Raw genomic sequence first — 13,302 nt, forward strand, 5'->3', positions numbered from 1 at the left:
ATCTCTTAGAAAAATCACAGCCTAAGCCAAATTTGTCTACACCAACTACAAAGTTTACAGAAAAATACACCTGTATACAGCGTCGAATTACTTTCACTAGCTTCACTTAGAAGTTGAAGAATCTGCACTCAAAACAAAAATTAAAAAACGATCTACAAAATTAAAAAACTTTTCCTAAGTCCCTTTGTTGTTGTTCTCTGTCCTTACATACCTTTCTTTGTAGTACTATTTGTGTTGTAAACTCGGTTACTTATTTTTAATAACATCTCTGTAGGTGCTGCGGCCTCTCTTGTTTCCTCAAAAAATAAAGTAAACAAATTAACTGAAATAAGGGCATTTTCGGTGAAACTCTTTTTGCAACGTAATAACTAGTAAACAAGTAGGAAAACCCTCCAAATCAGATAGTAGTATATAACAATCAAGAATCAAGCACGTATGCTAAAGTTTTTACATGTATCAGACTACTAACACAACTATACTGATTCTTCATCGATCTGATCTGACGCATATGCTACTAGTGTGAATTCTGCAAGAGCCAAAAACTGATCGATGAACGCAAAGCATCCGGACTGCACGCGCAGAGAGAACTCGTAATCGCAGCAAACAAACACACGTATCCATGGCCTCCTCATCGGACCTTCCGGTCCCAGCAGGGCCGGGCGCTACACGTCTACGCGACCTCGACGACCGCCGCGGGCGTGGACAGCCGCGACGAGAAGCTGTGGTAGAGCAGGCCGTCGCCGCGGCGGGCGCGGGCTCCCAGATCCTCGTCCTCGTCCTCTTCGTCGTCGCTGTTGACGTCGAGGTCGCCCTCGTCGAAGTTGAGCGCGTAGCTGAGCGGGTCGTAGCGGAACTCCCCGACGCCCGCGCGGCGGCGCCACCGCATCCGCTCGCTCAGGCCGCCGCCGCCGGCGCCCTGCTGGCCGAAGCAGCAGCACACGGTGGCCCTCAGCCTGTGCCGCAGCGCGCTCAGCGACGACGGCGACGGCGACTCCATCTTCTCTGACGGTCGCTAGCTGAAGGCTGAACTGCTGAAGGTGAAGGGTCGGGTCGGGTACTCAGGTAGCTGCGCTCGGCAGCTGGTCAGTCTGGGCTATAGCGGACGTGTGATTAGTACGTAGCCTTGCCTTTTTAAAATAGCCGGGCCTGCGTTTGGTTAAGGCCTTGTTTACTTCCCAGAAAATTTTGCAAAATTTTTCACATTCCCCGTCACATCGAATCTTTAGACACATATATGGAGTATTAAATATAGACGAAAATAAAAACCAATTGCACAGTTTGGTCGAAATTGACGAGACGAATCTTTTGAGCCTAGTTAGTGCATGATTGGACAATATTTGTCAAATACAAACGAAAATACTACAGTGCCTGTTTTGCAAAATTTTTTGGAACTAAACAAGGCCTAAGGTGGGCGCGACGCAGGTTAAGGCCCGCCGGGCGTGGAATGGATGACGACGGCGACGGAGAAGGACACGCCGTGTGCCGAGGGGAGGTCTGGTGCCTGGTGGTGGGGTTGGGGTGAGGCCGTGACGTGAGGAGGGTGGCGGCGGCGCGCGTTGCCATTGCAGGTAGCGTTGCGGGTGGGCTGGGGTTCTTCTACTTAATTATTAAGTACAGTATTATATTATTTTTGCTAAACACCATCTGATAAATTGTTTCGCGCCAAGCACACGCAACTTCTGTAACTTTGAGTCTTTGACCGTCTGTCATGGCTGTGGCCGTGTCCTATTTAATTTTTAAATATGTTTTTTCGAAAATATTTCTATCTATAAATTCAAGTACATACTCTATCAACATACTGAGCTTGTTTGTCACAGCTCAACTTCACTAGTAAAGCTGTTTTTTTAGAAAATAGCTTTATGAGTAACTTTCTAGATGAAACTGAGTTGTTTTAGAAAAAGTGTTTGGCAAAATAGCTTTACCAACTACTTCTTGAGAGAGAGAAATGAGAGAGAAAGCTACAATAAACTACTTTTTTCAGCTTCATCCTAACTTATGTCTTTGTGAGAGGAGGGAAAAAACAGTTTCACCCATGAAGCTATTTTGGAAATAAATGTTTGGTAAAAAAAAACAGCTCACAACAGCTCATAAAGCTATTGTGAGCTGTACCAAACAGACCCACTATGTTGTGCGAGAAGGGATGTAACAACTTCCAAATGAGAATTATTTTTATGGATAATGGATAAGATTCATCTCAGAAAATTCCTACAACACAACACAACTATCCCGCATTGGAACATGAGAATGACAGCTGCCCTGACTAAAGTGAGATTGATGAGTAAATTGACGTTAGGTATTCTCGTTGAGACCATAGCTGGCTACCTAGACAACAATGGGCCAGTTCGAGAGCGAATTAGACCCAACGGTATTTTACTACTGGAATTTGACGGTCTTCATAGCGTTTAAAATCCTAGGAAAAAACTAAAAAAACGATAGGGAAGTCATCCCCCTACTGTTTTTGAAGGGAACGACTTCTAAGAAAAATTCCAATGGGAAAGAATGAGTGTCCTACGTTTTTTATGAAAATCCCTAGAAAAAGAACATTTCTCTAGGAGCTTAGAGCTTTAGGAAACTATTTTAGTCTAGAGATTTAGGAAACTATTGTACATGTGTCTATGCTTCTTTCCCTACGATTTGACCCCTACATTCTAAATAAATTTTGAGTTAAACTGAATCAAAATTTCTTAGTCTCTTGATTTTGGCCCACTATTTTTTCATATTATTTTGTTTTGAAAATTTGAGACTCCCGTAGGACGCACGTGCATTTGCTAGGTGATATCATAACACACGTGTGTTAGTGTACTAGTAGGAGTGGCGCGCCCTTGCGCGCCAGTGCGGTCTAAATATAGGTTAAAATTAAGAAGAATGGACTTTAAAAATATATGTGTTGGATAGTAGACGGGGATATATAATTATAAGAGATAATTCAGAGTTTGATACATCACAACAAGATATAAGTGGGGAGATCACATAAGTATATACATGACATAGAGTACTTCTGTCAGGGATAGGCTAGTTCACTGCGTGATATTGCTGTTACAAAAGGTCGTCATAAGATTGGATTTATTCCTTTTTTTCGTTCATGTGGTGTCCAACGTAAGATTGCTTAGTCTGCTTTCCAGTAACTGCGGTCTGATTCCCAACCTGGTTCGTAGTCATCAGAATTTCGCCGTGGTGTAACTGTAAAAGTGTTTGTATAGTTATAAACATGCTGTATGAGTTGGATCATAACAGTGTTGGATGTTGATGGATGTAGGAAAGTATGGAAAAACAATTTGTTTATTAGAAGTAGTATGCATGTACCATCATAATCTGAAATGTGGTTTGATGATTCTATAGAAACATATACACAGGATAAGTGTCGGTGTATTGATAATGGTAAATGTGTGCTGAATTTATGACAGAGCATGTACCTCTGAGTTCCGAAGTAGTTTCATTACCGTGACCTGGCTAGTGAACAGAAAAACAGTGTCAGTTTTAGTCTTGCTACTTTTGAAAAGACACAAATACTCTGTAAGTTTGTTTTTTTTTCTTGTGCAGGAAGGGAAAAAATGTTTGTTACCTGTATGGCTGGTTCCTTGGTGTCGAAGCTAGTGGTTCCTTGTTACCTGTATGGCAGGAAGGAATGTCAGTTGCTGATTCGATAGGAAACAACAACAGACAGCGAGTTGAATAGCCTGTTTGAGAGGAACTTTGACTACAAAATAATACCAAAAGCAGCAAGATGGATAAATTAGTTGAAAGGAACTGTAATGGCAAAGTATTTCTGAACCAAAGATAGGATGACACAATCAAACCATAATTATGAACTCAATAAGCTCTAGATGGTTTGATAATTGAATGCAAATATTAAACACAAAATGAAAGGATTCTTTAAGTTCAAGCAATGATGTCAGTAGATAAGAAATAAAAGACAAATGGAACTATGAAGGTTAAATTCAGTGAGAAGATCCTGCCCCTCAAACCGCAGTGAGATGGCACTGCCTCCCACTCTCGCCTTTGGTTTTTTTAAGAAAAAAAATAAAAAGAAGATCATATTATCATCAGTTCAAAGGTGGAAACTAATAGAACTCTAAACATATCAGAGAATAAACATGATAATGGTAAGTATGTTGGAGGCAATAGAGCAAAATTATTCTTGAGGACACCATTCTATTCATAACAGATAACCAAATATATGTGGAACTGAGTTTGTTCTCTATAATTTGCTCACGAAATAGGAGAATAATCTGCACTATAAACAAAAAAAACAAAGCCTAAACTAAGTAACTCCAGTTTTATTCTTTTGCACTATGTTAAACTGGCATCATAAAATGCAATGAAGCAATTCTAGTCTGCAGTATCCAACTGGGTGTGGGAGTGTGCTTCTGCGTACATCTCCTTGAGAAATGGGAGGTTGCTTCATGTTGTCATCCTTCTATGGCCAGTAGTTTGGGGAGTGAAAATAAAGGGTACATTTTTTTTAAAAAAAAAATTGAAGGCGATTGAGGCTTTAGGCTATGAAATGAAACAACCAGTTGTATATGTCAACCAGCAACTAAGTTGCATTAGAATTCAGAAATAAAAGCAGGAAAACAAACCTCTGAAAAAATGAGTGATTTAGCAAGTGCTCATTCATTAAAAAACCTTCTTACATCTGTAATTTTTAAAGACAAGAGGTGAAGATAAATAGCTACAAATTAAAGGCGAGACAAATCAACAGGTAAACTTTTTATTGCAAAGCATTCAATATATATATATATATATAAATTATTGTTCTCTAAATTTGTTGCTAACTATACATACTATACCAAGCAGTGAAGGCTATTTTGGATGATGATTCGTTTACGCTACCTGGACAACGATTAAATACACTTCAATGTTTGTTAGGCCTTAAGGCTTCGTATCCATCTATATAAAATGGATGCAATATAACCAAAAGTATAACACAACAGCACTGTTAGGTCCAACGCTTTGAGTAACAGAGTGGTATCACTCAATTTGACAAACAAAAGAACACTCAACAATGGCGTGTATTAGGAGGAGCAATTAGTACCGAAGAAAACATTAGACCATGAGCAAATACATGTTGGTGTGCCATAAAGAGCCCATCCATGTCTCACCGCATGAGCAGGTCCCTGAAATCCAAAACAAGGTATGTGAGGGTGAACATCTGGTTTGAAAAATCAATGAGACAAACTCATAGTTCTCTAATTGAAACTCTAAAAGGTGTCTTGCCGTATGAGCAGGTCCCTGAAATCCAAAACAATGTATGTAAGGGTGGACATCTGATTTGAAAAATCAATGATACAAACTCATAGTTCTGTAATTGAAACTCTAAAGGGAATGAGCAGGCAGAAGCAAAATTCAAATATAGAGTACCTACAGTTTTTTAGGGTTGCATTTTTGTTGTGCAGATGATATCCCACACCAAAAATAAAGCGCATGCTTAACCTAATTTAATCATTCTGAGCCTCATTACTATGGATGAGGGCCCTGTCTACGTAGCCTAATAGTAACACAGAAAACCAAGTAAGCCAAACCAAATGACAAAAACAAAACGACCAAACTGACATGTAAATAATGAATTGTTATATGAGATTGTAGAGAACTGATAAATGTGAAAGGGGAAGCGTACACGAACATTTGAAATTTCCATCACCCTCCATGCTGCAACCCTTTTGATGCAGAATAAGTAGAAGCTAGCATTAGCCATTATGTATTAATACAAATCTGTAAGGCACATAGAGGAACTGTGACAATAACAAAATTCAATTAGAGATAACAAAATTAGAAAACAAAAAAGTACCTACACAAATGTCTTGGGAATTTAAGGCCCATGTATATTTTGATGCAACTTAAAGATGACAAACATCTTATCCTTCAATGGTCCAAGGGTGAAAATACCAAAAATAATGATAACTGGTCCACCTCATAAATACTGATATTTAGGGGCGATGTGTATATTATATTTCTTTAGTTCCTTATGAACACCTAAATTACCATCGCACCACCCGCGTGAGGAGGGAGAACACAAGGTTTAAACATAACACCTCTAAAAGTAAAGAAGAAATCCATAGATGATATGATACAATTTTATTCTGTAGAAGAAAGGACTAATATATGGTGCATCCATGTGTAGACTAAAATAAATATTTGTAACCACAACCATCAGTACTAACAATACGGCAAACACATTTATTCTGTAGAGATGGAAAGGTAGGCACTCACATAGCTTGGAAGGTTGACTTGTTTCCTGGTAGCACCAACAACTCAATAATTCACATGTTTTGGCTGCAGTAATATAAATATAAAGAGTAAAGTGACAAAGTGTCCCTGCCAAATACTATGAATGAATCTAAGGCTGCATAGGCTAGCAATACATGGTCACATGTTTGGGAAAACAAAAAAGCATAAAGAAAGGGAACTGGATAGGCAAAAGATAATCGATACCGAGTAAAACCTGTAAATCGATGAAATTCAAAACTAAAAAGGTTGACACACATGCTATGAAAACCAACAGTAAGAAATGAAATTATTAGAATCCAGTTGTGTAACAGTGCAAACTCAATAGGATATGAAATGTAGTGAATACATAAGCTGCCTCGTTAGTGGCACAAAAGATTAATACTGGAATTGTATACATGGCTTTCAAACTACATGGAGTCAATATCTTACCATCGGAGCAGCCTATATCCATAAATCGAGCAGCCAGTTTGATACTGAGTCTTTCTAGATGTGTCCCAATATAATAGAATACAACAGCACGGAAGCACATATTTTTAGAAGCTGCAGAAACCGAATAGCATAGCACTAGATGTATACAGGAGCACCTGAGAATAAATTTAACACCACTAAAGAACAATAGATGTATGAAACACTCCATAAACATGAAATTGTTGCAAGGAAAACACCACTCAAACCATCCAATCTTGGTAAGTTAAATAAAAGGGGATGAAAGGAAGAAGAGAAATTTATGAAAGGGGCCAAAGAAAGCACCGAAATGAAAACACATTGATATTGCAACAGGCCCAGCGCTATGAAATCCTACACAACTGTTGGTGCACGCTTTTGCTTTGCTTCTGGCTGCTCAACTACTATGGTAAACAGATTAGGAGCACTACTTGTTCCAGTGAGTGTGCAAAACTGCCTTTGCAGGCTTGCATTGGTAATGCATAGTTCAGTAGCCTTGTTTGGAAGATGATATTTTAGGTAAAAATTCAAAGTGTGTGCAGTACTACATGTACATATAATGTAACGTAATTCATAAAAAATTCTGCAAAACAAAATGAAACTTACATGTAGGCAGGATTTGGTCGTCGAGGCCCTGTATGGATTCCATGAAAGGCCGACAAGCACAGATCGAGGCCCGGCATATTACCTAGGGTTTCGCTGAGCTGAAGAGTGCACGGTCCCTGGCGATGGCAGCATCGAGGAGAAATTGCGGAGGAGGAGGCACTGAGGAGGCCGCACGGAGGATGGAGGAGACGGAGGAGGTCGTCGGGCCTCACCTGCACCGCCGCGCCGCCTGCAAGCCGCGCCGTCGCCTAGTGCCCTCGCCGCCGCCGCCGGATGGAAGGGGAAGAGGAAGGCCGGGCCCTAGCTAGGGTTTCGGCCACAGGCGGAGCGCAAGCGTCCCGGGAGGAGGAGGCACTGAGGAGGCCGCACGGAGGATGGAGGAGACGGAGGAGGTCGTCGGGCCTCACCTGCACCGCCGCACCGCCTGCAAGCCGCGCCGTCGCCTGGTGCCCTCGCCGCCGCCGCCGGATGGAAGGGGAAGGGGAAGGAGGAGGAGGCGGTGGCGGAGGACGACGGCAGCAGCGGCACGCCAGTCAGGGCCGTCGCGGCACGATCGGCCTGGTGGCGGCGTCGGAGAGACCGAGAGAACCTTCTCGTCTGCGTTTTTTTTGCGGACTCGAGGGGGCTTCCGTTTCTTTTTTTTTTGGGACTCGAGGGGGAGGGAGCTGCTTATATTTGGGGTTGGCGTTGCTGAGGTGGACCAATGACAGAAGCCGAAGATGACATGGCGCCGAGCTGGACCAATCAGAGAATTTGGGGCGACGTGGACGGTCTCCCTGCGCAGGGTGTGCCTCCGGTTTGTTAGGTTAAATTTATTTCTTCTTCTTTAGCTCACGAACTAGTCAGCTCTACCTCGCAATCGCGAACGAGTGAAGCCAGAGCCGAGCCAGCCCTCCGTCTCGTCAAGCCGAGCCGAGCTGGCTCATGTTGTAAATTTGCCGCCACAATTTGCTTCGCCCTCCGCCACTGCGGCCTCCTACTCGTAGCTCGCCATGATCCAGGTGGTGATGGTGATCAGCACCCAGGTCAAGCCTCGTCTCCTCAAGTTCTACAGTTTCCAGGTTCCAAACCCTCTCCTCTCTTCAATTCAGGCGCCACCTAGTCCCCTCTCTTTCTTCAATACCCAGCAGGTGCTCGGTCAATTTCCCCACCCAGATCAACCTCTGGTTCATCCATGGATCCTTCCTTGCTCGAGGAACTAGGTTAGCTAAGCAGACATTCTTGCTCTTAATTCAATTACTTCCCCGTTTCATGGTTGCAGGCACCCGAGAAGCATCAGGACCTTGTCCGCAGTGTCTTCCAATGTATATGCACGGTTTGGTTCCTCATTTCTTCGTCGATTTGTATGGATGCTGCCCTTGAGCTGTGGGGTTTCTTGTTGCAGTACTGTCTGCAAGGCCCAACAGCGTGAGCAGTTTTGTCAAGGTGGACTCCGTCTTTGGCCCGGTAATGGCTGATACAGTAGTAAAGCTTGTGCTAAAGGGACAACGCTAATGCCAGCAATGAATGAAAAAAGTAATGAATATTGGTCAGATGCCATTTGTCTCCGTGGCTTCAGATATGCAGATTGGTATCTTAGGCATCTGTAGTGTAATCTAAGCCATGCTAACTGCCCAGTGGTTAAGTTTCTCTATCTAGGATTATTTGATCATATTATCGACAGAGATCTGATGATGGTTACAAAGGTTTGGTTTTCTTCTTTGTGCTTTGCAGGGAACAAAAATGGTCTACAAGCATTTGGCCACACTATACTTTGTTTTTATCTTTGATAGCTCTGAAAATGAGCTTGCCATGCTCGATCTATTACAAGGTAAACTAATGGCTTATTGATGAAATTGGAAAGCATTCTCTTTTTCTAAGAAACGAATTGTATTCAGTGTGTTGTGTTATCATGACATTCATCTGTTTGGCCTCTCGCCCTGTCTTACTGCATAATCATTAGCTATTTACTGTGCTTCTTTCAGCATTCAGTCACCCTTGCATTCAAGTTTTTATTCTGTATTGATGCATTATTTTTCTGTTGAAGACTTATTTTGTCTTCCTTTTGTCTAAAAATATCCTTATCGACTCTTATTCTAGGAGATTGATTACTCGATACGAACTTTGTCTCGTGTACAGTTTTTGTTGAAACATTGGACAGATGCTTCAAGAATGTATGCGAGCTTGACGATGTATGTAACTTCAACAAGGTAACATACAATCCTACCTTTTTTTAATCTTTTTACACTAGATAGTGTGCTTATCAAGGATCCATGGTTTCGTTCCTGCTGAAATTTCCATTCATCACTCTTCATTTGCACATTGCATGTTGTTGGGTAGCCAGAAAGGTGGGATGCAGAAGCTTTTCAATTCTGCATCGCCATTTTTTTTTGGGAGCAACTGGGTTATCTGTATCAAATTAAGCCTTTTGATGCACAGGCCATATGCAGTGCAAATCCGAAAGTCTCGGTATAACAAATGCCTGACTCCAAGGAACCCCTGATATGCAGAATAGCTCATTATCTACCCATCTAGTAATTAATTATTGTTGTGGTTGTAATACACAAATACACAACCATGCTCTGACTTTAAGGTAATAAAGGTAGGCTTCAAATAGATGATTTTCTACGCCAGGTAGAAGTGGCCTTAAATGATGAAGGGCATTGGGCACCCATAGGGGAGAGGCCTGGGCTAAGCAGAGCGATAGAGTTGAGATACATAGGCAGGCCTTTTTATTTATTCCACTGGGCTTTGCCTCTGCATTGCGCACATCCTGATATAAAGGAGAGTCCTCACGCTTCAAAATCTAAGCTGACAATAGACGGAAACAACCTAATCAGTAAAGATAGAATCGTGTATATATTATGCAGTGTTGGTGTAAATAGTAGTTTGTAAGAGGGCCTTTATGTAATATTTAGAGGATAAGAATAGAATGACACTGTGCTGGGATGAGCCAGCCAGAACCTTCTCTGGCGGAGGAATGTGTTGAGCCGGCTAACAAGCTTAGCTCTGAGTGGAGAGTTTGGCATACAACAAACTCTACCATAGTGGCATGGCTATTGGCATCTATGTCACCATCTGTGAGTAAGATGGTGGAAGCGATGCCCACTGCAGCACAAATATGGAAGACGCTGAGTAATATGTACTCTAGGCGAGGGAATGTGATGGTGATGATGGAGATTCAGAATAAGGCGGATGCAGTGAAACAAGCAGGACGATCAGTGGAGCAATATGCCAGTGAGTTGCAGTATTTATGGGGGGAGTTGGACCACTATGCTCCACTTCGTATGAGGGATCCACAGGATATCCAAGACGTTCAAAAGTGGGTAGAGGACAGAAGGGTGACTCATTTCCTGAGAAACTTGGATCCTGAGTTTGAGAGCAGGAGGGCTGCTTTTTGTCATCAGGATAGCCTACCTACCATGGAGGAGGCTGTGTCAGCCATGGTTATCGAAGAGAGTAGGCTTCGGATGATGAGTAGTAGCAATCCTGTGAAGTCGGCTTACACCACAATGGCTGAGAGGGAGTGCTTCAACTGTGGAGAAAAGGGGCACTTGAGTTATAATTGTCCTCTTCCTAAAAACTATGGTGGAAGAAGTGGTACTCGTGGAGGTCGTAGTGGTGGACGTGGCGATCAAGGAGGTGGTCGTGGTGGCCGTGGAGGAGGTCGTGCAGGGAGTCGTGGCAGGGGCCGTGGTGGTCCTCAAGCCAATGTCGCTACCTCGGAGAGTGGTTCTCAGGTCACTACTATTACCACAGGTGATGTTCCATCTGTCACGTTGACCGGGGAGCAGGTCAAGCAGTGGGAACAATGGCAGAAGATGAAAGGATCTGAATGTTCCAAAACTACTTCAGATGGTCCTATGATTGCCACTACCAGTCACTTTGGTAACTTTTCCAACTATGCCCACTTGGGCAAAGGTACTCAGGCACAGGCACTTGCATCCACATATAGGCATAACATAGAATGGGTTATTGATTCAGGAGCTTCCAAGCATGTCACAGGCATATCTAGTTCTTTTAAAACTTATACTCCACACTCCTACTCTGAAACTATTCAAACTGCTGATGGTACATCTCAACCCATTCATGGTGTAGGATCTGTAGAGTGTACTCCATCCCTTTACTTATCATCTGTCTTGCATGTTCCTTCCTTCCCAGTCAACCTCATCTCTGTTAGTTCACTAGTTGATCAATTCAAGTGCATTGTTACATTTGACGAAAACCTTTGTATTTTTCAGGAGAAGAGGACGGGGAGAGTGATTGGGACTGGAGTTAGGCATAATGGGTTGTGGGTTATCAACCAGGAGGAGTTAGCATTGGCGGTAGCTGTTGGAGCACAGGAGAGGGATATCTACTTGCTTCATTGCCGGTTAGGACACATGCCTTTTGAAAGCTTGAATAAATTATATCCTGCTGCGTTTGAGGGTGTGGATAGAAACAAACTTGTGTGTGATGCATGTGTACTTGGGAAGCATACAAGGTCAACCTATCCTAGTATTGGTCTTCGTAGTTGTGAACCTTTTATGATGATACACTCTGATGTTTGGGGTCCCTGCTCGGTTACATCTTTGAGTGGGTTTAAGTGGTTTGTCACTTTTATTGACTGCCATACGCGTATGACGTGGATCTACATGCTTAGGGGTAAGCATGAAGTTCTCCGATGTTTCCAAGACTTCCATAACCTGGTTGTCAATCAATTTAATGCTAAGATTAGAATTATCCACACTGATAATGGAAAGGAGTATATGAATAATGATTTTGTGGCATACCTATCGAGTCATGGCATTATTCATCAAACCACGTGTCCTAATACTCCATCACAAAATGGTGTGGCTGAAAGGAAGAATAGACATTTGTTGGAGGTAGCAAGGTCACTGATGTTTCAAATGAATGTGCCGAAGTATCTCTGGAGTGAGGCGGTGCTGACAGCAGCATATTTAATTAATCGTATGCCATCTAGGATTCTTGGCATGAAATCTCCAGCTGAACTTTTATTAGGACAAAGGGAATTCAAGGTACCACCCAAGATATTTGGTTGTGTTTGCTTTGTCAGGGACCATAGACCTTCAGTTGGCAAGTTAGATCCACGGGCGGTAAAGTGTGTTTTTGTTGGATATTCATCTACACAGAAGGGTTACAAGTGTTGGGACCCTATTGGAAAGAAATTGTTTGTGAGTATGGATGTGACATTTCGTGAGTTTGAGCCATACTACACAAAACCATGGGATCTTGATCCGTTGTTGGAAGAATTCTCTTCAGTCACTGAGAGTGACAGTAGAGAGGGGGAGAATGAAGGAGCTGCTGCTCAAAAGAAAGTAATTGTTGGTGGTGCTATCCCATGTCCAATGGATGTGTCTAAAGTTCAATAGGAGGTGGTGGATCAGGATAATCAGGATAATGTTGTGGATATGAGGAGTGGTAGCCATGAGAATGGAGAGATGATTGATGGTGAGAGTGAGGAGGTGATGGTTGAAGGGGGTGAAGAGATAATTGATGGGACGGACCCATGTTTAGTGGAGAATAGGGAAACAACTTCAAAGAAGCCAATTGTGTACCAAAGGAGGCGGTTCAGGAGTCAGGGGGAGCAAACAATTGAGAAGGAGCCAATAGTGTACCAAAGGAGGCGATTCAGGAGTCAGGGGGAGCAAGTTGGTACACCACAGCCACAACAGCCTGTTTTACCAGTCCCAAATCTCTCCTCGGACCTTTCTTCATTGAGCTCCTCGACCCAATCTGGGTCAAGTGGTAATGTATCTCCTACTCTTGAGCATGTAGAGTTACCTCTGGCACAACGTAGAGATACTAGATCTAATTTTGGAAAACCTCCCGTTCGCTATGGATTTGAGCATCCTACTACAGATCATGACATTGCTAATTTCCTCTCATACTCTTGTCTTTCACCTGCATATAGAGCATTTATTGCATCTTTACAAACAGTGCCTATTCCAAGGGACTGGAAGTGTGCAAAACAGGACCCTAAGTGGAAGGCCGCAATGGAAGAAGAGATGCATGCTCTTCAAAAGAACAAGACATGGGAATTGG

The 13,302-nt window shown here is 42.6% G+C and overlaps 3 protein-coding genes across 3 annotated transcripts; all 3 read right to left on the minus strand.

The window, feature by feature from the left end:
- On the minus strand, positions 373-1,156 carry LOC8077634. Its single transcript, XM_002453369.2, has one exon. It carries the CDS (start codon positions 995-997, stop codon positions 671-673), a length of 327 nt encoding a protein of 108 aa, XP_002453414.1. The 5' UTR covers positions 998-1,156; the 3' UTR covers positions 373-670.
- Positions 2,931-5,267, minus strand: LOC110434714. Its single transcript, XM_021459420.1, has 5 exons — positions 5,218-5,267; positions 5,103-5,117; positions 3,563-3,697; positions 3,414-3,450; positions 2,931-3,180 (listed from the first exon to the last, which is right to left on the minus strand). Exons 1-5 carry the CDS (start codon positions 5,265-5,267, stop codon positions 3,064-3,066), a joined length of 354 nt encoding a protein of 117 aa, XP_021315095.1. The 3' UTR covers positions 2,931-3,063.
- On the minus strand, positions 5,636-7,530 carry LOC110434342. Its single transcript, XM_021458203.1, has 4 exons — positions 7,279-7,530; positions 6,658-6,812; positions 6,211-6,273; positions 5,636-5,732 (listed from the first exon to the last, which is right to left on the minus strand). Exons 1-4 carry the CDS (start codon positions 7,353-7,355, stop codon positions 5,695-5,697), a joined length of 333 nt encoding a protein of 110 aa, XP_021313878.1. The 5' UTR covers positions 7,356-7,530; the 3' UTR covers positions 5,636-5,694.

Source organism: Sorghum bicolor, chromosome 4 (genome assembly GCF_000003195.3).
Source record: "Sorghum bicolor cultivar BTx623 chromosome 4, Sorghum_bicolor_NCBIv3, whole genome shotgun sequence".
Taxonomy (NCBI): domain Eukaryota; kingdom Viridiplantae; phylum Streptophyta; class Magnoliopsida; order Poales; family Poaceae; genus Sorghum; species Sorghum bicolor.

Coding starts and splice junctions, on each gene's coding strand:
- LOC8077634 (XM_002453369.2), bottom strand. CDS start 997: ATGGAGTCGCCGTCGCCGTCGTCGCTGAGCGCGCTGCGGCACAGGCTG.
- LOC110434714 (XM_021459420.1), bottom strand. CDS start 5,267: ATGTCCACCCTTACATACATTGTTTTGGATTTCAGGGACCTGCTCATA. Junction 3,451..3,562: donor CCAAGGAACCAGCCATACAG/GTAACAAACATT, acceptor TCTGTTCACTAG/CCAGGTCACGGTAATGAAAC. Junction 3,181..3,413: donor AACTACTTCGGAACTCAGAG/GTACATGCTCTG, acceptor ACACTTTTACAG/TTACACCACGGCGAAATTCT.
- LOC110434342 (XM_021458203.1), bottom strand. CDS start 7,355: ATGCCGGGCCTCGATCTGTGCTTGTCGGCCTTTCATGGAATCCATACA. Junction 6,813..7,278: donor CGACCAAATCCTGCCTACAT/GTAAGTTTCATT, acceptor ATTTATTCTCAG/GTGCTCCTGTATACATCTAG. Junction 6,274..6,657: donor GGATATAGGCTGCTCCGATG/GTAAGATATTGA, acceptor ATATTACTGCAG/CCAAAACATGTGAATTATTG.